The following is a 26151-nucleotide window of genomic DNA, read 5'->3' on the forward strand; positions in this document are numbered from 1 at the left end:
GCTGCACAAACTCATGTCCATCGAGTTAGTGATGCCATCCGACCATCTCATCCTCTGTCGTCCCCTTCTTTTCCTGCCTTCAATCTTTCCCAGCACCGGGATCTTTTCCAATGAGTCAGTTCTTAACATCAGGTGGCCACAGATCTTATATATTAAGCCTTAAACCCCCAAAGCAGCAGATCTACAATGAAAGGGATTTGTGGGGGGAAGAGGCTAAGGCTCTAAGGACATAAATACTAGGTGGCAATGGGGGTCAATGAGGACCAAATCCACAAAGAGCAAAAGACTTACTGCCCACTCTGTTACCAATACTGTTCACAAAGAAGGGTCTTTATGGTGAGCAAAGTACAATGTTAAGCAAAGCAAATAGTCTCGGGGATCCTACAGTGACTGTGGGCTCAGCAGTCCCATGGTCCTTAGGTTATTTGGCCTCCTCCTCCACGTGCTTCTTCCAAACTCTATTTCTAAAAAACCAACTGCATGCAACCTGTCATGAAGGCCATAGCATTACTCCTTTCTTCTCAAGGGGAAAGATGGTGAAAATTTGTTATTTTCATCATTGTTAAGCGGCACCTGTGTTTGCAGATGACTTGAACTCCCTTATTTGGGTGGGACCTGTGGTGGAGTTGTGACTTGCTCCCCCCAGGGTTCCCCTGCACCTGTGGGGCTGACCTACAATGAGGGGCATGTACCTCAAGGACACACCAGCTCCCCTTACTGACAAATGGGACAGGTGGGAAGAGTTGTTAGCACCTGGCTCCATTCCTGCAAGGCAGCTCGCCCTCTGGAATTGCTTCAGGTGACATCCGTTCCCTGGGAAGAACAGACATATTTGAACAGAGCCTCTCCTTGGTCTGGCAGGCTTGACTCCTGCAGCAAAGGATCTTAGGAGGGAAGGCGAGTCCTTGACATTCAAATGTCTTTGAATGGTGGAAGAAATTCACTGGATTAGACTCTTGGAAATCTCATGGGCCTATGCCAATTCCATTGGTGCAATGTCCCAGAGCTCATTGGCATGCAACCTGGATGTCTCTTGTGTCAATGAGAGGCCTTTCGACCACTTTAGGGTTGTTCCTTGTAATTTAATTAGTCCTTGATTTGCCGCTGGATTCATGGATAATCTTGCCAGAGTTCTGGGATTGAGATGGGATAGTGGTTATAAGGGTTTCTGTGGAGGCTCAACGGTGAGGAATCCACCTACAATGCAGGAGTGAAGTGAAGTTGCTCAGTCGTGTCCGACTCTTTGTGACCCCATGGACTGTAGCCTACCGGGCTCCTCAGTCCACGGGATTTTCCAGGCAAGAGTACTGGAGTGGGCTGCCATTTCCTTCTCCAGGGGAACTTCCCGACCCAGGGATCAAACCCGGGTCTCCTGCGTTGTAGGCAGATGCTTTACTCTCTGAGCCATGGGTTCAATCCCTGAGTTGGAAAGATCCCCTAGAGGAGGGCATGGCAACCCACTCTAGTATTCTTGCCTGGGGAATCCCATGGGCAAAGAAGCCTGGTGGGCTATAATCCATAGAGTCACAAAGAGTTGGACACGACCGAAGCAACTGAGCACGCACCCATGTGGTTATAAGCTGATTTGTAAGACTTTGCACATCTGTTGGAAAAGGTGTTTCCTAAGACAAGACCTTTGGTCTTAGTCTTTTTTTTTTTCTGGAGCATAATTCCCTCAAAGAGACTCTATACTTGAGCGAATGAAGTAACACCTCAGCAAGGGGTGGATCTGGGTGAAGGAGTACAGGTATTCTGATGGAAATATCATTGCACCTTTCCGGTAAGTTTGAAGTTGCTGTCAAATACAGTTTAAAATGGTATCATTGAGGCAAAATATGAACATACTTCTGCCTTCAGGGGAAAGAAGGGTCAGGCCACCCAGGGAGAGTACGTGATATCACTGGGTTGTCGGATTATCTGCGGATGGGAGACGATGTACGAGGTCAATATGCAGCTGATGAAGGGTCCCCAAACGCTAGGTTGTGTCCGAAAAGGCACCTGAACTGGATCCCCAGCATTAGAAAATACACATGTAGGGTAATGCACCCAATGAGAAACTGTTACAGCAAATTCCAGAACAAACCAAGTATCTCTACTTTTCCCTTCTTTCCCCCACGTACAACACAGAAGAGAAATGCAGACATTTGAGATCACTAATTTACGGCAACAGTTGGCAAACAGGTGACGGAAACGAGTTCTGAGGCCCACTGGCCCTTCCCACGCGTCTGTCACTGCTTCTGACATAGCTCACAGCCGTGGCCCGGACTCTGAGCTGCTCTAGGTGTAGGAGGGGCGCGGCAGGCGGTCTGCGGGAGCAGGAAGGAGCGGCTGCATCACTCACCCGCTTCCCTGAGGAGCCTCAGGGCGTAAATCTCACGGGCTCCACAATGCAGAAAAGCAAGGGAAGGAGAGATGGAATGCAAGGTCTTGGAAGAGTTTGTAAGACAAGATGCACTGGTGATTTGGGGACCAGCAGAGATATTTACAGCTTCGGTGAAGACCAGACATTTATTTCAATTGTTGATACTTTTGAGAATTTATATTTCTTTAATTATTTGACTGTTCCAGGTCCTAGCTGCAGCATGTGGGACCTTTAGTTGCGGCAAGTGGGATCTATTTCCCTGACCAGGGATCGAACCTGGGCCCCCTGCCTTGGGAGCGTGGAGTCTTAGCCACTGGACCACCAGGGAAGTCCCTGTTGATACTTTTTAAATATATGATGTAAAATGTAATTGATAAAGGTATCTCAATAAGCTAAAGGAGACCTTTCTTACTTTAAATATGCATGGATAATGCCACTTCCTACTAAAATGGAGCAATTTCATTCACAGATATAAATTCTAAAAGTATTTGTCGTGTGAGTTTGCAGATGTGAAGGGAATGAGTTTATGGTAATGAATCACTTGATTCTTTGAATTCCTCTGGGGAATTGACTAAAAACGACATAATGAACCGTCATTCAGGATTATTCGTAATGACTTATCAACCATGACTAAATCAAGTCCTCCTTTGATTTTATTCAAAGCAAATAATCAGAAATCACTTTCTATGGAAAAAATTTTAAATATTAATATTACTCTAAAATCATATTAGTATTGCTCTAAATTATATCATAATTTTTATGTTATATTAATTTAATATTAATACAAATATTAATATTACTCTAAATTATTTTTTTGGAGTCTAGAGATTGTTGCAGGGTCGGTGCTGGCTGTATAAGATCTGATGAATGAACTGTACAGATTCTGTCTAACCATACAATACACTAGTGTAAATGTATCTGTGAATGTCCTGATCCAGAAGTGAAGTCCTAAAGGTTTCCATCACCTGTGTAGGTATTAATCTGCCTAGAGACTTAATCCTTAGAAAATCCCTGGGATTTCAGCCTCAGCCAAAAGGACAGGGGCATGAGCCAAAATTGACAGGAACATCCTGCTTACTACATGAGCCTACAGTCTCTGTGTGTCTTGGAATAGATAATGTCTATCCCCATCCACCACCTTCCTATACCCTTAGTTCCAAGAGTTAGTATTAAGGATATTTAAACCACAATAACAGTCACTTGGACATGACCATAAAACAATAAATCAAGTGATCTTATCTTAACTGAGAAAAATCCCAATGGAGCCAGAGCCAAATTCAGAAGCACACTCTGTTACCATTTAGGATAAATAAATATTCCTCACTGGCAGAGTCAAGTAGGCTCACCTTGATATCGGACTTTGGGAATGTGGTGATTTATTTTGTTTGACTTAATAGTTATAGCTTTTCCTTTTGTTACATAAGTTTAATGCCTGATATTTACTGCCAGACACTGCGCTATACATTTTCCCTGGATTAATGCATGTATCCTAAGACAAATCTTATGAGATAGGCAGTATTATGTCACACCTATTTTACAGATGGGGAAATTGAGGCTATGAGGGTGAGCACCTTGCTGGTGTCCCCACAAGTAGAAAGTGCCAGAGCTCAATCAAAGTTGAGCTCCTCCTGCTATTCAGTAAATGAATATATTCTAATATTCTATATTCTCTTGTCTCCAAGCTATGGGATTCACCTGTAAGAATGGGAAGTGTAATAGCTTATAGATTTGCAACAATGATCGAACACGATAAATTATATTTGCACGCTGTCTAACCAAAAAACATTGCCATTCTTTTTATGACCACTCATACTTTTAGCCACAGAAGGTTTTGCCACCCAAAGAAACTCTATGGAAGGCAGCAATGGTATGCTTCGGTTTATAATCAGCTCATTGTGACTTTTATGATTCGAATTTTTTATTTTTTTTAATAGTTTTATTTATTCTTGGCTGTGCTAGGTCTGCGTTGCTGCATGGCTTTTCTCTAGCTGCAGCGAGCGGGGGCCACTCTCTAGTTGCAGCTGGTGGGATTCTCGTTGCAGTGGCTTCTCTTGTTGCAGAGCATGGCCTCTAGAGAGCACCGGCTTCCGTAGCCATAACACAGGGGTTCAGCAGCTGTGGCTCCCGGGCTCTAGAGCACAGGCCCAATAGCTGTGGCTCAGGGCTTAGCTGCTCCGAGGCATGGGGGATCTTCCCCAGTCAGGGATTAAATCCATGTCTTCTGCATTGCCAGGTGGGTTCTTTACCACTGAGCCACCAGGGAAGCCCTAAGGACTCGGTTTCTATTGGACGTTATATCCTTCCTCCCCCAGCCCTGGCAGCCACCACTCTGCTCTCTGTTTTTCATAAATTTAACTATTATAGATACCTTATATAAATGGAGTCGTATAGTACTTGCCTTTTGTGGCTGCCTTATTCCACTTAGGGTACTATCTGTCCTCAAGTTTCATCCCTAGGTAGCATGTGACACCATTTCCCTACTTCATAAGGCTGAATACGAGTACTAGTCCATTCTATGGATCTACCACATTGTGATGGCTCATTCAACTGTTTATAGACAACTGTTCATAGATGATTCATTCAACATTCAACTGTTGGGATGAATCTACTTCTTGGCAATAGCAAATCACGCTGCTGTAAACATGGGGAAGCAAGTATGTGCACCCTGCTTTCAATTTATTTGCATATATACTCGGAGGTGAATTGATTGATCATAATTCTTGCTAATTTGTGAGGGACCTCCACATTATTTTCTTTAGTGATTGCACCATTCTACACTCCCACCAAAAATGCAACTGCGTTCCTATTTCTCCACATCTTTTCTGATACTATGTTTTCTTTTCCTTCCTTCCTTCCTTCCTCCTTCCATTTCTTCCGGCCTTCCTTCTTTGCCTCCCTTTTTTTAAAAATATAATCCATCATCACAGGTAGGAAAAACCCAGGAGACTTTGACTTGAGATCTGAAACCCAGCATGAAAGCGCTGGGGGGGGGGGAGGGGGGAAGAAAACTACATGTGTTACATTTCACCCGTCCATTCTGCCACCATTGTCACAGAAGGCAAGGGAAACACTCCTGACTTGGCTAGTCCCGTCTCTCCAGTCAAAAACCTTCCCTATTCCACCGTATGTAAGTTTCAGGGTAAGCTGGGTAGCTGATGTCCCCCCAACAAGTCACGGAGTTTGTGCTGTCTTGTCCTCGCTTACGCTGTGCTGCCCTGCGATCCCCTCTGTAAGCCTTCCTTCATGTCAAAATTCTACATATTCTTTAAAATATATATATATCTGGGCTGTGCTGGGTCTTCATTGCAGCATATGGGCTTCTCTCTAGTCCACAAATTATATATATATTCTTGAGTGCCACTCTAATATGTCCCCTTACACAAGCAGCCTGACTTCCCAGTGCCTTTACTGAGAACTGTCTAAGTCTCTTCCTGTCTTTCCACAAGGCCTCTGCTCATGACTAGGGAGAGGATGAGTCTTTGTGGGCGTCTCCACTGCTGGGACCCTGCGACTCAGAAGGTGTGACTCTCCTATTTGACAAGGAAAAGTCAAGAGGAGAGCCTTTCATCAAATTAGAGCTTAATTTGATATGAAATCTCTTGTGATACTTTTTGAAGCAGAGTAGAAAAAATTAGTAGTTTGGGGGGATGTTCTTAGTCTTCACACTTTTTTCTCTTGGGATACTGAAAATCACTGATTTCTTTCACAGTTGTCACCAGGCTACTAACCTTTCTCCTTAAGGCATAATCTTACGCTAAAGATGTACCCTAACTGAGCTAAAGTCTTGTTCATCTTTATTCATTCATTTATTCAAGGAAGATGTGCTTATCCTCTCCTCTGTGCCAAGCACTGACCCCCAGGGGGAACTTGCATCCATTAACCGATTATACATTTGTGAAACTACAACCTTGGTTTTTACTGCAAAGGAGAGGTGTATGGTACCTGTGAATGGGACTTTGGCCAAGCCATTGTGACATTGTGGATGGCATCAAGCCCTGAGTGAAGAAGGAAGGGCTGGAAGCCAGACTTTGCCACCTGCCGTATGTCCATGTGGGCAGGGCCAACAGAGCTATCCAGGTACAAATAGCCCTGGGCTCCCCAGGCTCCTGAGTTCAGCTCCTGATTGCTTGTCATTCACCAAGGCTGAAAACTCAAAGCAAAATAAACCATGAGGCTGTCCGTGACCACCCTGCTGGTTACTCTGGCCCTTTGCTACTACGAGGGTGAGTATCCTTTCTAAAAGTTCTTGGTGAGAACTTTTCCCTTGGTATTTTCACTGGGTGAACTTATCTGGGGAGTTGGGGAGCAACATATCAGAATCCAAACCTCTTCCTCTACTTAACAGTGAGTCCTCCACAAGCCCAGGCCCCATTTGATCAATTTCCAATATATTCTAGAACTCTTACCAAAAACTCATTGCAGGCAAATTTTAAAAGCTTTCTACCCAAAGTCTCACTCCTCGTCTGTGATCTGTGTTTCAGAAGCAGTGTGACATAGTAAGATTTGGATGTGAATCACAGCGCTTTGACCTTGAACAAAATGCTTAGTCTCTCCAGATAATCCTCTTAATCATTCCGTTTTTCAGGGTCCACCAAGAGTAGTTTACGACAATAAAGTCAGATTAAATGTGTCAAGAGTCTAGATATTTAGTAGTTACTGCTGTTCTTGTTCCTAGAGTTTCTTAGGTGACAGCTGAGTTGACAGCCTTTTTAACGAATATCCTCAGACTCAGAAAACGTTACAGCTGGAAGGGTTTGGGGGAGAGATTTTTACTTCAAGAAGAGTCAGTGTTCTCTGAATCTCTGAATATAAGATCTTCAAATGGGGTCTGCAAATAAGCAGCACTCAGTATATCTGCAAATGCCACTTGTTTCCTAGGAGACTTTCCACTAATGGTGGTAGAACTACTGTGCTCATTAGAGTCAGACTTCATTTTTCTACGATTAATTCCAGCTGTTTGTTCATCCATACTTTTGCTCTGCTTCATGCCCTCAATACTGATGCAAGTCTCTTTTGAGTGTTTCTCTTTTATCGAACTTTCTAAACGTCCTTCTCTTTCCCTGTGCTGCCCTTTCAAATTCCCTGCACAATTTGATGTCTGACCAGGGGGCAGATCAGAGCCTTGACAGAATACATCCCAGGCTGCCAGTGGTTCAAGAGTTGGTGGGGATGGACAATCCAGACCAGGAAAATGTGATCACTTCTGGCCTCAGCACTCTTCTGGTGGGGTCAGGAATAAGCACCTATTCCCACCTCTCAGCTTCTCTAGGAATTCTGTACATCACTACAGAATACAAGAATCAATCATTACTTTGTGTATAAGCTTCAAATGTGTTCAAATTGATTAGATTTTTTTTAGCTATATCTGCATCCAATGATAGAAACCTATGCTTTAATTTAGTCTCAAAATAGCATATAGTTTACATACACTTCTCCAGGTTTATTCTTCCCCCCTGCTGTGATCTCTCGTAAGATCTGATTCTACCATTCACTTGAAAACTCAATTCCTAAAATCTCCTCTTCCCCAGTATCCAAGACAAAATACAGTGTCACTCAACTGATAGGCAAAACTTGATTTTTTTTTTAATCAAAGGAAAGTGAATTTCAGCAAAGCGAGGGAGCTTTGGAAAGTTGTGGGTATGCATTAAAAAGGAAAAAACTGAACTCAGGGAAACTGATTTCTAGTCCTGGCTCAGCCACTTGCTCTGGGGTCTTGAGGAAGTCACAGCCCTAGGGTCCTGCCCTGTTGTTGGTGCAATTACCAGATGAGATTGTAAAACCCTTGGGGTTCCTGTCTAGTTCTAATTCAGAGAACCACCGGGGAAAGTGACTTTCCCTACATCAGTTGTATCTCTTTTCCTTCTGCTCCAGCCAATGCAGTTGTCTGTCCAATATTTGTTCTGGATCTGAAAGAGTACTTCTATAGTCCTGACCCACTGTACAAGCTGTCACTCGCGAAGTACATTGCACCTCGAGAAGCCGTGGCTGCCAAGATGCAAGTGAAGCAATGCACGAATGAATTCTCAGTCCAAAACAGACTACTCATTACAAAGATACTGGTAATGTCTTTCTTCTGGCTGCACAGAAGCTTCTGCTCAGCTGCACATGCCAGGAGCGGGGTCAGCGGGCTGCTCCGAAGGGGGCAGCTGTCACTGCTAACTTCTAACCCTCGGCCACTGGCTGGATGGTGACATCCCACCTGCCGAGCTCCCCTAGGGTAGATTGCACAGGGCCTCTGGACATGTTCCTCCTTCTGGGGTCACTTCCCTGGGTGCCAGGTGGTCCAGAGTGTCCTAAGGAGGAGGACATGTGCTGACCTGGCCCCATCGTAAGGCTGAGAGCAGCAGGAAATTGTCCTACTTCCCCTCACTCCTGCCCCTATCCTGTAACCCTTGTCCCTTTTGGACTGAATGTGTGGAGTTCCTGGGAGATCAGAGAAAAGAATGCCTGGACTGCCCCCTCCAAACTTCATCCTCCTCCTTCCTTTGGAAACCTGCCCATGATGACCACCTCACGGTTTATCTGCTTGTCTATGGAAAGGATTCTTTCCTGACTTGCATGGTTTGTTGTGATTGTACCAGGCCTATGTCATTGAGCGTACACTCTGGCTTCCTGCCGTGGGCCCTCCCACTTGCCTTTGGCTGGTCGAAATTTCATCGACCACGTAGTTGTGAATGAGAGTCTGTGTTAATGTGTCATCTCCAGCAGCAAGAATGGATTTCTCCTTTGTTTCTTTTTCTGTTTCAGGGGAAAATACTGGTGAATTGTACTGCTACAGATGTGAAAGGTTTACTAGATCCTTCTGCGTGATCACCTGATCTTCCATGGAAAATGTAGAGGTTTCAACATCTTGCTCAATAAATGATTTGCCCTGCACTTCTCTCCTTGTCCTGTTATTATTCAGCTGTTTCTGGCTTTGAGTAGGGGTGGTTTTCATCATGAAGTGACCATTGGGTGTCATCACTAGTAAATTTTAGAGGCCCAATATCCAATTATCCACAGAAACCTGAGGTGCAGGGCTCTCAAGAAGAAATATTTGGTTATGTATCAGCCTGCATTTCTCTACAGGTTTTCCACTCATGGTGCCATGATGAAGTCTCTCAGTCTTGTCTGACTCTTTGCGACCTCATGGACTATAGCCCACCAGGTTTCTCTGCCCATGGGATTTCGCAGGCGAGAATACTGGAGTGCATTACCATTTCCTTCTCCAGGGGATCTTCCCAACCCAGGGATCAAACCCACGGCTCCTCCATTGGCAGGCATATTCTTTACCACTGAGCCACCAGAGGATGAAGGGATACTTAAGGGTAAAAAGCAGTTAAACATTCCTGTTACTGGTCTTGATTTGAGGGATACCACTTCATGGCAACCCACTCCAGTGTTCTTGCCTGGAGAATCCCAAGGATGGGGGAGCCCGGTGGGCTGCTGTCTATGGGGTCGCACAGAGTTGGACATGACTGAAGCGACTTAGTAGCAGTAGCAGCAGCAGCAGCAGCAGCAGCAGCAGCAGCACATCATATCTGGGGCTTCCCAGTGGCTCAGGGGTGAAGAATCCGCCTGCAGTGCAGGAGATATAGGAGATGTGGGTTTGATCCCTGGGTCAGGAAGATCCCCTGCAGAAGGGCATGGCAACCCACTCCAGTATTCTTGCCTGGTGATCCCATGGACAGAGGAGCCTGGAGGGCTACAGTCCATGGCATCGCAAAGAATCAGATGACTGAAGTGGCTGAGCACGCATGCAGTGTGCACAACATAACTGGCCAGTCATGTGACCTCCAACCAGCAGCGTCATTCATGCTTTGTCCTCATATTAACCATAACCAAACTGCTTGGTCCTTTTACCTTCACTGTGGTTTCAAACCTATGATTTGTCCAGTGCAATTTGTTTGTTCTCCATTTTCTTCTCAATTCTTAGTGAACACTCAGGGCTCAGCCATCGGTTAACTCCTTCCCATTCTGCACAATCACATTGATCATCTCTACCTTCACCAACATCTTGAGTTAATGCTTCCTCTCTCCAGTTGTCCCAAGAACTCCAGAAGCAAGCATCCAGCTGCCACCTGGACAACACCTTTCAAGGACTCCACAGTCACAGCTGAAGGAAAGTATAAAGTTGAAAACACCATCTGCCCACAACCTACTCCTCTTCCAGGTGCCCTTACCCTCTCCCGGCTACTGGACCCACTATCTAGTGAAAACCAGCACATACCATAGGCTTCTGGACCAGTTTCCAGCGGCTGCTGTAACACACCATCCTACACGTGGTGACTTCAGTCAAATTCTTTTCTAAAATTGGGATGCGAATCTGAGACCACTTCTGTAAATCCAAGATACTAGAGGGCACGTGTTTCCAAATGCTTCAAGTAACAGAACTTATTATTCATCTGAAAACACTCTCAAATTACATGGGGTATATTTACACAATCACTTAATTGAGAAACAGAAGACAATGATTGTCTACCATTATCAATGAATAACAAGGTTTTTAAAAGTGTATTTTTAATCACATCAGGAAATACATGTGCTTAATTTAGTCCCTATTTTGTGAAATACATTACATATTCAGTCCACACACAATGCTTTATGGACACAGGGATTCATGGAGCTCTTGCAACACTCTGAGAAACCCAAATTGGAATCATTGCTGGGAGGATCAGGCCCACCGTGGACATGACACATGAGGACTTCCACAACTCAGTCCCTGGGTGTCAATCCAAGAAACCCAACTAGTAGAATTCCAGAATGGAAGAGATCAGGATGATAAGGAAATCCCCAAAGAAATACTGAGAGAAAATTTCCTGTAAATGAAGAATATGAAAGTAATAACCCAATAACTCACTCCCCACAACCAAACACATTTTGTGACTTTCTGTGACTTTAACTCACTCTAAAGAAAGATGCTGTTTTCAGAAAGAAACACTAAGTCATACCCGCAGATAGAAAATAAAAACAGAATCAACTCAAGAGGGAAGGGATAGATGTATGCTGATAGCGTATTCGTGTTGGTGTACAGCAGAAACTAACACAATATATAAAACAGTTATCCTCCAATTAACAATAAACTGTAAAAAAATGGAGTCCACACAAGACTAGAAGACACAGAAGTAACACTGAAAATTCAAAGGCTCTCAGCTACAGCTATCAGTTCAGTCGCTCAGTCATGTCCAACTTTTTGCAACCCTGTGGACTGCAGTACACCAGGCCTCCTGGCCCAACACCAATTCCTGGAGGTTGCTCAAACTCATGTCCATCAAGTCGGTGATGCCATCCAACCATCTCATCCTCTGTCATCCCCTTCTTCTCTGGTCTTCGATCCCTCCCAGCATCAGGGTCTTTTCCAACGAGTCAGTTCTTCACCTCAGGTGGCCAAAGTATTGGAGTTTCGGCTTCAGCATCAGTCCTTCCAATGAATATTCAGAACTGATCTCCTTTAGGATGGACTGGTTTGATCTCCTTGCAGTCCAAGGGACTCTCAAGAGTCTTATTCAACACCACAGTTCAAAAACGTCAGTTCTTTGGCACTCAGCTTTCTTTATCTGAAGCTAAAGACAGATATAATGCTATACGCAATCAACTATCATTTAAACATGAAAATAAAGATATTTCAGAAGTATAAATCTTCAAAAGTTTTGTCTCCAATGAGCTTTTTGTCAAAAGGTATTAGAGGGTGTGCGTTACAAAAAAGAGGAAGTAGGTGAAGAAAGAAGTATGCTGCTGTTTAGTCATGTCTGACCCTTTTGCAACCCCATGGACTGCAGCCCACCAGGCTCCTCTGTCCCCGGGACCTTCCAAGCAAACATACTGGAATGGTTTGCCATTACCTTCTCCAGGGTATCTTCCGGACCCAGGGACCAAACCCACATCTTCTGCATTGGAAGGCGTATTCTTCACCACTGAGCCACCAGGGAAGCCTGTAGAAAGAAGCATGCAATCCCATATATACAGGAAATGACACGGACTTTTATACATTAACCAGTAGAGAACAGAAAAAATATTGAGAACATGTCGATACCAGGAGACAATGAAGAAAGTGGTAGATGAGAATGAGAGTACATGGTGAGGATGGGAATGGAAGGTGTCTAGTGCTCTTCCTTGGGAACTGGTTTTTCTCTTTAAGTTTTAAATATTCTTTTTCTTTTCTTTTGCCCTGTTGTGCAAATTTCAGAATCTTCATTTCCTGACCAGGGATTGAACCAGTGCCAAACCAGTGAAAATGCTGATTCCCAACCACCGCACCACCAGGGAATTCACTCTTTTGTTTTTTAAATTCACGTATAATTGATTTACAATGTTGTGTTAGTGTCTTGTATACAGCAAAGCGATCCAATTATCTATCTATATATATTCTTTTTCAGATTGTTTTCCATTACAGTTCATTATAAGATATTGAATACAGTTTCCTGTGCTATACAGTGAGGCCTTGTTATTTATCTCTTTTATGCATCATAGTTTGTATCTGCTAATCCTAAACTCCTAAATCATTCCTCCCCCATCCTCTTCACCCCCTTTTCCCTTTGGTAACCATAACTCTGCTTTCTGTATCTGTGAATCTGTTTCTGTTTTGTAAAGGAGTTTATTTGTATCATTCATTAGATTCTGCATAGAAGTGATTGTCTTTCCCTGTCTGACTTACTTCTCATAGTATGATAATCTCTTGGTCCATCATGTTGCTGTAATTGGCATTATAGCATTCTTTCTTATGGCTCAGTAATATTCCTTTGTGTGTATATATCACGCCTTCTTTATCGATTTATCTGTGGGTGGGCATTTAGATTGCTTCCATGTCTTGGCTACTGTAAATAGTGCTGCTATGAACATTGGAATGCACGTACTTTTCAAATTAGAGTTTTCTTCAGATATATGCTCAGGAGTGGGATCACTGGATCATATGGCAACTCTATTTTTTAGTTTTTTTAAGGAACCTCCCTACTGTTTCCATAATGGCTGCACCAATTTACACTCCCACCAACAGTGTAGAAGAGTTCCCTTTATTACACAACCTCTTATTTGTAGACTTTTTGATGATAGCCATTCTGACCAGTGTGAAGTGGTGCCTCATTGTAGTTTTGATTTCTACTTCTTTCATAATAAGCAATATTAATCATCTTTCTGCTTGCCTATTGGCCATCTGTATGTCTTCTTTGGAAAGATATCTATTTAGGCCTTCTGCCCATTTTTTTTTATTGAATTGCTTGTTTTTTCTGAATATTGAGTTGTATGTTTATATATTTTGGAAATTAAGCCCTTGCTGAATACACCATTCACAAATACTTTCTCCCAGTCCATAGACTATCTTTTAATTTAGTTTATGGTTTCCTTTACTGTGCAAAAGCTTTTAAGTTTAATTAGGTCCCATTCGTTTTGTTGTTGTTGAGTCCCTAAGCTGTATCTGACCAAGTGTTTTGCAACACTATGGACTATAGCCCACCAGGCTCCTCTGTCCCTGGGATTTTCCCAGGCAAGAATAGTGAAGTGGGTTGCCCTTCCCTTCTCCAGGGGATCTTCCTGACCCAGGGATTGAACTTGCACCTCCTGCGTTGGCAGGCGGATTCTTTGCCACCAAGCAGCCAGAGAAGCTCCCCCATTAGTTTGCTTCACTTTTATTCCTGTTGTCTTGGGAGATGACCTAAGAAGACATTGCTATGATTTACGTCAGAGATTGTTACACCTGTGTTCTCATCTAGGAATTTCATGGTGTCATGTCTACATTTAACCTTTAAGCCATTTGGAGTTTATCTTTCTGGCTAGCATAAGGGTGTGCTCTAACTTCACCAGTTTACATACAGCTGTCCAGCATCCCCAACATCACTTGCTGAAGAAGTCGTCTCTTCTCCATCATATATCCTTCCCTCCTTTGTTGAAGATGAATTGATTGTAGGAGTGTGGGGTTTTTTCCTGGGCTCTCTATTCTGTGAAAACTGTTTTTCAATGTTTTTGTTTTTGAACAATCTTCCTATATTGTTATTTTGAACAAAAATTCTTTAAACTACGGGAAGGTGTAAGACAAATGAAAAACACAGCCTAGATAGAAGAAAGGGGGCTGAAAAAAATGGTTTGCAGCAAAGTCTGACCCCAAAACTTGGTTACGATGCTTGAAAGTATCTCTGGTCAACTTGGAATCTATGCTACACCAAACTTAGGAGAAACTGGATGTGTTCTGTTGAAAGAATTACTGAATCTCCTTAATGAATTATCATTAAGTGACAAGACATGAGTGAGAACTGAAGAAAACTAGGAAGTATATCACTGAGAATGAGAGTCAATTATAGAAATGAGCAGCCTCTAGATATTCAAGGATGAACAAAGCTCCTAAGAGTTTGCATCCTCTGGGAAGAAAGACTTGCTTAGGGAGGTGGTGGCTGAGTCAGATCTTGAAAGACAAAGTGGATGAGGATAACAGAGGAGAAAGGAACCCCAGCCCCACCCCCTCCCACCCCCCCCCGCCCCACCCCCTCCCACCCCCCCCCGCCCCCCAGGAGTGAGGACAAGCCTGGGAAAAGCCATGGATATGAAGTGGAACATCCCTGTACCGGAGGCTACAGATGCCCATGCTCCTGCCAGCATCTGTCTGCCCTGAGGCTGCATTTACAGCCCCGGAGTAGGTAGCTACCTCCTCACAAGGACAAACAACTTCGATGTTTCCCTATTCTTGAATTTCTCAACCGTGGCTTAACTGACATTTGAGGCTGAAGAAGTCTTCTTTGAGTAGATACCCCGGGCATTGCAGGTTGTCCAGCAGCATCCCTGGTCTCTACCCACTTGATGCAAACAGCATGCCACCCACCCTGTGCGGGCACCCAAAACATCTCCAGACACTGACAAACGTCCAGTGTTGGAGGAAGGAGCATGGGTACCAGCCGCAGTAGAGAATCACTGTTCTAGCAATGGAAATACTTCATTCAAGTTCTTCCATATACCCTTCATAATGTCCCTAAGGACCGGAGGTTCACAACTGGGGATGTCAATGATTAGCAACAAAAGTGCCCATGAAGTGAGGGGAAAGTTACCAACTGAACAGAGAAGAGAATGGCGTAAATATCTAACTAGCCATGTAGCTGTCACATGGGTATGGGGATTGAAAGCTTAACCACAGAGTTTTTGGAAATGTCAGTTGTGTAAAGTGCAGGATTTTGGTGGATGAGCCAAAGAGAATTAGCTGGAGGTGACTCTTGACCCTGGCTCAGCTTCCAAATCCGGCTCAACACTCTAAGTCAGTGGATGGATCCAGGTTAGGTTGGATCAAGATAATGCTTACTTCTTGGAAACAGGAGGTGACACAGTCTTCAGATGGCTTGGGTTCCAACTTCCTTCTCTCTTGACCTGTCCTCTCCTTATTTTGACTCCAAAGTCCTCATCCAGAGCATAAAGAAGATAGTGTTAGCACCAGGATGTCAGGCTAATGCCTGCTTTTAATGTTGGATTTGATCCTTTAGTAGAGAGTCAAGTTTAAATAAGCTTCTCTTTCTAAATAGACTTAGTAGTAAAAGTAGGTATTATCATCAGTGAAGTCTTTGTATCAATTCAAGATCTATCTCAAAAAAAACACTGACACAATGATTATTTAAGCACTTACCATAGTTCCCTTCACACAAAGATCAGAGGTGCACCAGCCATGCCCTCAAGGAACAGAACAGGGAGGAAAGGGCCACCGATTCAGGGTTCTGCAGAGATCAAAAGAGAGCTCACCATGGAGTGCCAAAAGGACCTTGGAAGGGAGATCTCCATAGATTGAGGGGCCAGGAAAGGGCATGAAAACACGCGGCTGTCCTTGATGTGGCCTCAGGAATGAATAAGGATTTTCAATTCAGATGGACTGAGACAAGAACAGTGAGGAAGGAGGGCTCACAGGCAGCAAAGGGCTGGAGAAGAAAATTACCAGACCCCCATGGGGGTCAGTCTGGAGTTCACACGAGGCAGTTGTGTAAGTCCAGGTCACAAGAATCCCTCTGACTTACTTCACTTAGTAAAATAATCTCCAGGTCCATCCATGTTGCCACAAATGGCATAATTTCATTCTTTGTAATGATTTTGCTTTGAGAACCCCATGAACACAATGAACAGGCAAAAAGATATGACCCCAGAAGATGAGTCCTCCAGGTCAGTAGGTGTCCAATATGCTACAGAGGAAGAAAGGAGAGACAGCTCCATAAAGAAAGAAGAGGCTGGGCTAAAGCGGAAGTGTCACTCAGTCTGGTGATGAAAATAAAGTCCAGTGCTGTAAAACAATGCATAGGATTGATGCTAAGCCGAAGCTCCGATACTTTGGCCACCTGATGTGAAGAGCTGACTCACTGGGAAAGACCCTGATGCTGGGAAAGATGGCAGGCAAGAGGAGAAGGGGACGACAGAAGATGAAATCCTTGGATGGCATCATTGACTCCATGCACATGAGTTTGAGCAAACTCTGGGAGAGACTGAAGGACAGGGAAGCCTGTTGTGCTGCAGTCCACGGGGTTGCAGAGTCGGACACGACTGAGAAACTGAACTAAACTGAACTAACTCTGAAGCATAGTACGGCTATTTCTTAAAAAATTAAAAAGAGTTGCATTATCATCTAGCAATCCCATTCCTGGGCATATAACCAGACAAAACCGTAATTCATTCCTTCCAATGAATATCCAATACTGATTTCCTTTAGGATGGACTGATCTCCTTGCAGTCCAACATTCCTACACTGTTGGTGAGAACGTAAATTAGTGTAGCCACTGTGGAATGTTGGGATCAAGATAGAGTGCTTTAGGAACTTCCCTGGTGTTGGCGTGCTTAGTTGCTCAGTCGTGTCTGACTCTTGCGACCCCAAAGACTGTAGCCCGCCAGGCTCCTCTGTCCATGGGATTCTCCAGGCAAGAACACTGGAGTGGGTTGCCATCTGGTGGTAGATCCAGTGGCTAAAACTCTGTGTTCTCAATGCAGGCCGACTAGGTTCAATCCCTGGTCAGGGAATTAGATCCCACATGCCCAACTAAAGATCCTATGAGCCACAACTAAGACCCGGTGCAGCCAAATAAAAAAGTTAAAGGGATTGTAGTTAATTCATTGCTAAGTCGTATCCTACTCTTTTGTGACACCATGGACTGTAGCCCACCAGGCTCCTTTGTTCCTGAAATTTCCCAGGCAAGGATACTAGGGTGGGTTGCCATGTCCTTCTCCAGGGAATCTTCCTGACCCAGGGATTGAACCCACATGTCCTGCATTAGCAGGCAGGTTCTTTACCACTGAGCGACCAGGGAAGTCCAATTTAAAAAGGTACAATGCTTTATTTTCAAACTCATTACCTTTCACCTAGGATCTGACCATAAGGCTTCCGTGGGTATTTTAGAGAAGGTAAATCTGAAGCAGAGAGTTCAGTAGTCTCAAAAGGTCCTAGTAGTCTTTCCAAGCTGATCATAACGCATTTCTCCACTTTATAAAATTAATCGCTAGCAGCTGACATGTAGGCTTTTCCTGCTCTGTGCCCAGTCCTACTCTAAGCACTTACATGTTGTAACATGCTGGGACCGCACAACATTCCTAAGACTATTCCCATCATGCACAGAGGCACAACTGTGAAATTCCGACAGTGGGCTGAGGCCAAGGCAAGGAGGGGCATCCAGTCTAGGAAAGGCCTGATGACTTGAACAACAGACAACTCACTGACGACAAAAATGTCTCCCAAACCAGGGCCTCTCCTGAAGTTTCTGGCCTGGTTCAGTGCGTCTCCACCAGAAAAACATCCTTGTTTACTGACATGACAGGTGACATTTTAGTTCTCAAGACTTTTAGACTTCGGCATGATCTTAAGGAGGAAGAGACTCACCTCCAAAGAACATGCCCCGGGTTAATGTTCCCACAGCCCTGGAGGTGGGAGGCAGAACCAGTTTTACCGAAGGAATGAAAATAAAGAAATAGGGGTGTTATCTTGTCCCCAGAATATTGTGGAGTTGATTCATCTGGGTCACTTACAATTTAAAAAAAAAAAACAAAAAACTTTATGATCATCTAAATTTTAAAACGTGGTGCAGTGGTGAAAAATCCACCCGCCAGTGCAGGAGACATAAGAGATGTGGGTTTGAACCCTGGGTCAGGAAGATCCCCTGGAGTAGGGTATGACAACCCACTCCAGTATTCTTGCCTGGAGAATCCTATGGACGGAGGAGCCTGGCGGGCTACAGTCCATGGGGTCACAAGAGTCAGACACACCTGAGCATAGAGCACACAAACTTCAAAATAATTTTGGTACACTTTTGGATCAATGGATGAATCCCTGAGGGGGGACAAAATGGTTGTCACTAAATGTTATTACTTGCATTAAATATGCCGTGGCCTCCAATGACCAAAATATGAGTATGAGCATATCTCAGGTCTTCTGTGATCTCAATACCAGACCAAACATAATACTCCCTTACCAAATGCTTTCTTCCCCCAAACACAAGGTAGTCAGGGAAAAAGTGTGTGTTAGTCGCTCAGTCGTGTCTGACTCTTTGAGACCCTTTGGACTATAGCCCACCAGGCTCCTCAGTCCATGGGATTTCCCAGGCAAGAATACTAGAGTGGATTGCCATGCCCTCCTCCAGGGGATCTTCTTGACCCAAAAATTGAATCCACATCTCCTGTGTCTCCTGCAGTCAGGGTAAAAGTTGTGAATAATTCACCCCTACCCTGGGGTTTATCATAGTAGGTGGTCAATAAATGTCACTCAAACACAGAAACTGAAGGTCCCTCACACCTCTAGTGTCAGGACTTAATCTGGGGACTTGAGTCAAAATCCCTTTGGAAAAGAAAACAAAATCAAGCCAAGAACACAAGCATCCTGACCTTTTGATTTTTTCTATTTCTCCTTGTAAATGCTGGCTTGCAAAGTAGTCTTTTGCAAGGCAAGCTGCTATTTAATTCACCTAAGAACAATCATACCTTGCTATGGAGAACACCCCTCTTTATTGTGGGAACTGCATACATGATGTGGGATTTGTTTCAGAGTAATAAACCTCTGAGGGGGGCCAGGGTCCCTGCAGGTAACAGGCAGGTCCAAACAACTGGGTGACCAGCCAGAGTCTCCATTAAGTCCTGGTCAGGGATACCATCTCCTATTTCATTACCAATGTCCTTCACTTGCCTTTGGAAGGCAGATCACCAGCAATGGTCACCTGAGGGAAAATGAGTATGTAAGAACATAGCCTTCTTCCTTATTTCTTACCTCTTGCTAAATCAGTAGTGTTCTTGGCAATTTATGAATGATGGAAAGGGATGAGTTCCAAATGATCCACAGAGCAAATAATACATTTATGGGTAGTTAACTATTGACTCTTTTCTCTGACTCTCTAGTCCTTGAACCTAAGCTGACCTTGTTTCCCTTGTTCCTATTCCCTTTCTATCACCCCTATTTCAACTGGTGTGGGTTCTCTCTTAGGAGGCTAGCCTGTCCCCACTGTGACATCAAGAGATACACTTTCCTTGCTTTCCTTGTCATGACAAGCACAATCTGCTCCTCAGGGCCTCTGTACCTGCTGTTCCCTCCGCATAGAACACTCTTCCCAGAACTTCCCTTGGAGGTCATTGTCCACTCATCCAAGCTTAAAAGGCCTTCTTCCTACAACTCGTCTGGACCTCCCTGCAGGACGCTGTCCTTAGTGGTTGTTTAGTCTTTAGAGCTGTTGCTTTGTGATATCACTCATTCAGTTGAAGGCTTGTCTGCTGCCTGCCCCGTTTGCACCGCAGGGGCAAGGTCCGGGTCTAACTTATCCCTGCAAATGAATGTGTGATACATAGCAGAGGGCCCATCAGAGTAGAAGCTCCTGGTACTGCTAAATGATGAGTGGATGGATGGGTGGACGGATGGATAAATGAAGTGGATGGATGGGTGGACGGATGGATGAATGAAGTGGATGGATGGGTAGACGGATGGATGGAAAGACGGATGGGTGGGTGGATAGAGAAATGAAGTGGATGGATGGGTGGACAGTTGGATGGAAAGACGAATGGGTGGGTGGATAGATAAATGAAGTGGATGGATGGGCAGACGGATGGATGGAAAGATGAATGGGTGGGTGGATAGAGAAATGAAGTGGATGGATGGGTGGACGGTTGGATGGAAAGATGAATGGGTGGGTGGATGGATGGATAGACGAATGGATGATGGGTGGGTGGATGAATGAACCTCCCACTAATCCATGATACCCTGTTTTAAGCCCTGTGATAGGCTCTTTACATGGAGTCTCATCTTGACAAAACCAAGCATGGCATCATTTATGCCCCTTTTAGCAGTGAAGGAAAGGAAGCTCAGAATGACCACGAGTTTGTCCAAGGACCCTTCATGATTAGGTGTTGCCTCCGTGCTTCAAATCCACATCTGTATGAACCCAGATCCCATCGCCATTCCACCATTCAGCTTTGCCTCCCCTAAGCAATCAGCTTTTCTACTTCACAACATCCTTTGTGTCAGTGGAAGAAAAACCCTCAAAACCTAACAAAAAGTAGATGAAAATTCATTCATAGATCTATAATAGAAGAAATTGATGAAACTGAGTGAACTAAGTGAGATAGTCTTTGATAAAACAAACTTCACAGAGGTGGGACATTTTTAATTTTTCAGTTCAGTTCAGTCTCTCAGCCATGTTTGACTCTTTACCACCCCATGGACTGCAGCATGCCACACTTCCCTGTCCATCACCAAATCCTGCGGCTTGCTCAAACTCATGTCCAACCAGACGGTGATGCTATCCAACCATCTCATCCTCTGTCGTCCCCTTCTCCTCCTGTCTTCAATCTTTCCCAGCATCGGGGTCTTTTCCAATGAATCAGTTCTTCGCATCAGTCCTTCCAATGAATATTCAGGACTGATTTCCTTTAGGATTGACTGGTTTGATCTCCTTGTAGATTTTTAGTTTTTTTAATTTTTAACATTTCCCAAATTTTAAACACCTTACTGAAAAAAAGCTTCTATAGGCAAGAGAACTCTGCCTCCCAGAGGAGGTATGTGGTATCACACCCAGCTCTTGCGCTTGGTAAACCTGCAGAACAGACCCACAGCATATGCTACTTGCACTTTGAAGAAGAAGAGAGTAGAAACAAGAGGAGGAGGAAGGGGAGGAGGAGGAAGAAGAGATAATGATGATCACAATAATAATAAAAACAAGGAGGACAACACAGGCTTGCCATGCTGGGCTTTGCTTCATTCAGAAAGCAGATTTGCATTCATTTTACTTAAAAAGTCATATAGTGCAGCCGTGAAATTGAAAGAAGCTTGCTCCTTGGAAGAAAAGTTATGACCAACCTAGACAGCATATTAAAAAGCAGAGACATTACTTTGCCAATAAAGGTCTGTCTGGTCAAAGCTATGGTTTTTCCAGTAGTCATGTATGGATGTGAGAGTTGGACTATAAAGAAAGCTGAGCACCGAAGAACTGATGCTTTTGAACTGTGGTGTTGGAGAAGACTCTTGAGAGTCCCTTGGACTGCAAGGAGATCCAACCAGTCCATCCTAAAGGAAATCAGTCCTGAATATTTATTGGAAGGACTGATGCTGAAGCTGTAAGTCTAATACTTTGGCCACCTGATGCGAAGAACTGACTCATTTATAAAGACCCTGATGCTGGGAAAGATTGAAGGTGAGAGGAGAAGGGAATGACAGAGGATGAGATGGTTGGATGGCATCACTGACTCAATGGACGTGAGTTTGAGTAAACTCTGGGAGTTGGTGATGGACAGGGAGGCCTGGCGTGCTGCAGTCCATCGGGTCACAAAGAGTCGGGCACGGCTGAGTGGCTGAACTGAACTGAAAGTCATATATCATGACGGCAGTTACGAAATTGTTTGGGGTCCCAAAGACTCTGTCTCCTCAGTTTTCTACCAACAGAAACACAGGCTGTCTGGGTTCTTATTGGTTCCTGCTGTTGTTTCCTGGTCCAATGCCAGGTTTATCCTGTGACTCATTTCCTCATTTGTGGGAAGGATTAGCGTGGTGACCTGGAGAATAAAAGGAGGCATTCTGGGCACTCACCTCTAAAGTGAGTTCCTTCTTCTCTGACACATTAGACTGACTCGTCAGCAGCAGCTGCCTCCAACATGAAGCTGGTGACGGTCCTCGTGCTGGTCGCCCTCCCCCTGTACTGCTATGCAGGTGAGTACTGACGGGTGCACAGATGTGGGGCTAAGGCTGCTGTCTGGTTCCCTGTGCAAGAGCTCCCAACCCCCAAGCACCAGTACAGGACAGGCCTGCCCGCCAGAGACGTAAGCATCATCACTCATTCCAGAACATCTGAAAGAAGGCCCTTTGTAAGCTTTGCCTCTGCCCTGGGGCTGCACATAGTGTCTCACGACATTCAGGGAGTCCCACCGTTGTCACAGGTGCCATGAAATCGGGATGAGGCTAGTGACTGACTACTAGAATTAGGCATTTCAGCAGGGCAAGGGGAAGAGATGCTCTGATGATTCCTGATTTTATACCAGATGGGTTTCCTGAAAAATGCACTCTTGGAGTCTCCTTAAATATGAAAAGAAACAGGAAATCTTCAAGGAGGTGAAGTTCAGGCTGCGGTGGGCGACCCAGGGTCCTGCACCCAGTTGGGGGTTCCAACTCTTCACAAGTTTTCACAGCTGATTTGAGCCCTTCTGGAATGCCTTTCCTCCCAGTCCCTCCCTGCTCAGTGTTGCCTGAAGAGGGGAGCTCACACCTCCTTGGAGGTCTCCTTCCCCAGTGAAGATCCAGTTAGAGACTACTGCCCTGGCAGCTAGTCTAGTCTTCGGTCATAAGTCACAGACACAGTTTACTTTATTCAACTTACAAAGCTCTTTTCTTCTTTTTTCATTTCTGTTTATTTATTCCTAGTTGCACTATGTCTTGGTTACTTTGCCCAGGCTTTCTCTAGTTGTGGCGAGTGGGGGCAACTCTTCACTGGGGTGCGAGGGCCTCTCATTGCGATGGCTTCTCTTGTTGCAAAGCAAGGGCTGTAGAGCGTGGGCACAGCAGCTGTAGCACGCAGGGTTAGCTGCCCTAAGGCTTGTGGAATCTTCCCCAATAGGGGTCGAACTCACGTCCCCCACATTGGCAGGTGGATTCTTATCTGCTGTGCCTCCAAAGAAGTCCTACAGAGCTCTTTTAAATATCCTCCCCTCATTTGTTCCTCAAGTATTTGCAGATGTGTTCAAGGTGACAGGCTCAAGGTCAACTAAATAAAAAATTACAGACCCAAGAATAAAAGCCAGTTCTCTCTAATCCAGTTCCAGAGCTCTTTCTCCTACCCAACCGAGGTCGCCACAACAGATCACTTCACAAACATTATTTTGTTTGTTTTTGTTTGTTTCAGAAAATCATTAACACCAACAGAGCTAATGGACAACATTCTAGAACCAGTACATGTACAATCCTGGGAAATTTTACTTGTTACTTGAAATGATAATGGTGAAGCATCATATGACTCTGAACAAAGAAAGACCAGATAAAGTTTAGTATGTTGCCCTGAGTCAGAACGTCTCACTTCCTCAACGCCCTCCTTAGTCAAGGTTACATAAGGTTTGGCTTCTAGAGGCTAGCAAGAAGAAGCACAGATGTTTTAGGTCTTAGAAAAATCCCAGATCCCAAGTTTACTCTCGTAGAATAGAGAACTGAAGACCATTTGCCACAATCTTTCTGAATAGACATCTCTACAGGGATGTAAACGAATGACAACCATCATGGTTCTGCCCTCCAAAGACGTTCATGCACACACAATGGAGCCCATGTTTGCTTCTTTCTTCCCAGGGTCTTCTGGCTGCTCCCTTCTTGACAATGTGATCGATAAAGCAGTTGATCCCACTGTGTCCAAGGATGAATACAGAGCATATCTTAAAGATTTCCTACAGACTGAAAATGAGGAAAATGCTGCAGATGAATTAAAGCAATGTTTTCTCCAGCAGTCAAATGAAACTCTGGCCAATTTCAAACAGATGTTGGTAATTTCAGCTTCTTCTGATGTGCTTTTACAACCAAGGGACAGGGACAAATAGACTCTACGTTTGTTATTCGTTACACCAAAGCAAGTGATGAATGTGGTATATTTCTGTTTATTTCATTGTGTGGTGAGTCTGATGACTTTGACATCAGGAAAGATGTCCACGGCTACAGGGCTGAAATCTTTAGTGAATAATAAATTTAAAAGACAATAGAGGGAAAAGCAAAGGGTCTACCTAACTCTCAATTCCCCAGTAGGCACAGAGGCACACACACACACACACACACACACACACACACACACACACACACATTATGGTCAGTGAAATAAACCAGTCACAAAAAGACAAAGGTAGCCTAACTCTTACACCAGGTTTCAGGAGTAGCCAATCTCATAGAGACACAGGGTGGAATAGTGGCTTTCAGAAGTCGGATATTGAGGGAAAATGGGAGTTATCTGACAGGTATTTAATTTCATTTTTGTAACCTGAAGATAGTCTGGAGATTGGTCGTACTGACTGCAGAGGGAATATGGTGTTAGGTATATTCGAAACAGTGAAAATGGTAAATTACATCATTTACTATGATCCTTACAATGCAGGATGCTAGGCTTTTTTTCTTGAAAAGCCTAACTCAGATGGCTCTTTCTGAGTCACAGCCTCAAGATTTTGTGGGCTACAAAGTCAAAGATAAAGGTCCAGGCTATTTTCTATATTTCTGACAGAAAGTCTGCACAAGAATTCAAAAATGTCTTGGGTCCTTGTATTGAAGCTGAGATTGTCACGATTCTATGGAAAACTGATAATATACGTAGCATCATTATAGATAAGTTATTACAGCAAGAAATGTGCAGAAAAGAACTTACTCAAGGGACCTCTGGTGGGGATAAGATCTGGAAGCACCAGCACTTCTTTGGGATTAATAAATGTCTCCTGAATGATAGGATAAATGGGATCATTCTGATTTAACTTCCAGCACTAATTCTCTTGAATGTCAGATGTGTGTGAATGCATTCAAGATAACACTTAGAAGAAACGTTTATTGTGCAAGATTTTATTTTGCAAGAGGGAGCTAAAAATCTAAGTGATTTTTGTTTGTTTGTTTTTCAGGAAGTCATGTACAACAGTATATACTGTAAAGCATTCTAACTTTCTGCAAGAACTTTGGCTCAGAAATGTCGACTGGCGATGAGTATATACCACAAGCTGTCTGTCTTTTTTGTCTTTTAATCTACACACTGCAAGACAATTGTTGAAACCTCAAATACATTTTCATTTCAATAAAGTATCTGCATATCAGAAGTTCTTTTTTATTATCTGATTCAAATGGATACTTTATAGAGCTCTGCATATAACACACACAGAGAATTATTCAGTAAATAACAGGGGTGAAGGATAGAGGTGTCTGAAAAGCACTTTGTCCCTTACCATTTCTAAGCCCAACATTAATTGTCTCTCTGGAAAAGCGGGTTTTCCTCCCCTCCTCATCCCCATCTCCCCAGGAACTAGAGGGGAGTTTCTGGTGACTGGGTCATACACAAGTTCCCTGACCTGTGTCAGTCTTCATCTTCATTCTGAACCCTGCTGGCCATGGGTGGGGCGCCTTTCTCAGCTCTCCCTGTCTCTGCCCCAAGTGTGCAGGGCTGGGAACAGAGCCACAGAGAGAGATGATTCAGGCAAAGCCAGGGTGAATCCTGTCCTGATTTTAAAATCTGATATATGGCACTAATCTTAACTTTTAACATTAGTTCACAAAAATATTATTTACTCTAATTCCTGAGATGTTTGAGTGAGTGTAAGCCTCTCAGTCCTGACCGACTCTTTGCAATCCAGTGGACTGTAGCCCGCCAGGCTCCTCTGTCCATGGAATCCTCCAGGCAAGAATA

At 44.1% G+C, this 26151-nt stretch overlaps 2 protein-coding genes across 3 annotated transcripts; both read left to right on the forward strand.

Moving 5' to 3' along the window:
• Positions 6458 to 9238, forward strand: LOC102180194 (secretoglobin family 1D member). Its single transcript, XM_005699771.2, has 3 exons — positions 6458 to 6585; positions 8234 to 8421; positions 9110 to 9238. Exons 1-3 carry the CDS (start codon positions 6531 to 6533, stop codon positions 9170 to 9172), a joined length of 306 nt encoding a protein of 101 aa, XP_005699828.1. The 5' UTR covers positions 6458 to 6530; the 3' UTR covers positions 9173 to 9238.
• Positions 22298 to 25567, forward strand: LOC102180465 (mammaglobin-A). Of its 2 annotated transcripts, none has more exons than XM_013975890.2 (3): positions 22298 to 22457; positions 24078 to 24264; positions 25376 to 25567. In XM_013975890.2, exons 1-3 carry the CDS (start codon positions 22403 to 22405, stop codon positions 25455 to 25457), a joined length of 324 nt encoding a protein of 107 aa, XP_013831344.1. In that variant the 5' UTR covers positions 22298 to 22402; the 3' UTR covers positions 25458 to 25567. The 2 variants fall into 2 exon arrangements, with proteins under 2 accessions (XP_013831344.1, XP_005699829.1); XM_005699772.3 differs by having other exon boundaries at positions 22302 to 22457; positions 24078 to 24268.

This window comes from Capra hircus, chromosome 29 (assembly GCF_001704415.2).
Source record: "Capra hircus breed San Clemente chromosome 29, ASM170441v1, whole genome shotgun sequence".
Lineage (NCBI taxonomy): Eukaryota > Metazoa > Chordata > Mammalia > Artiodactyla > Bovidae > Capra > Capra hircus.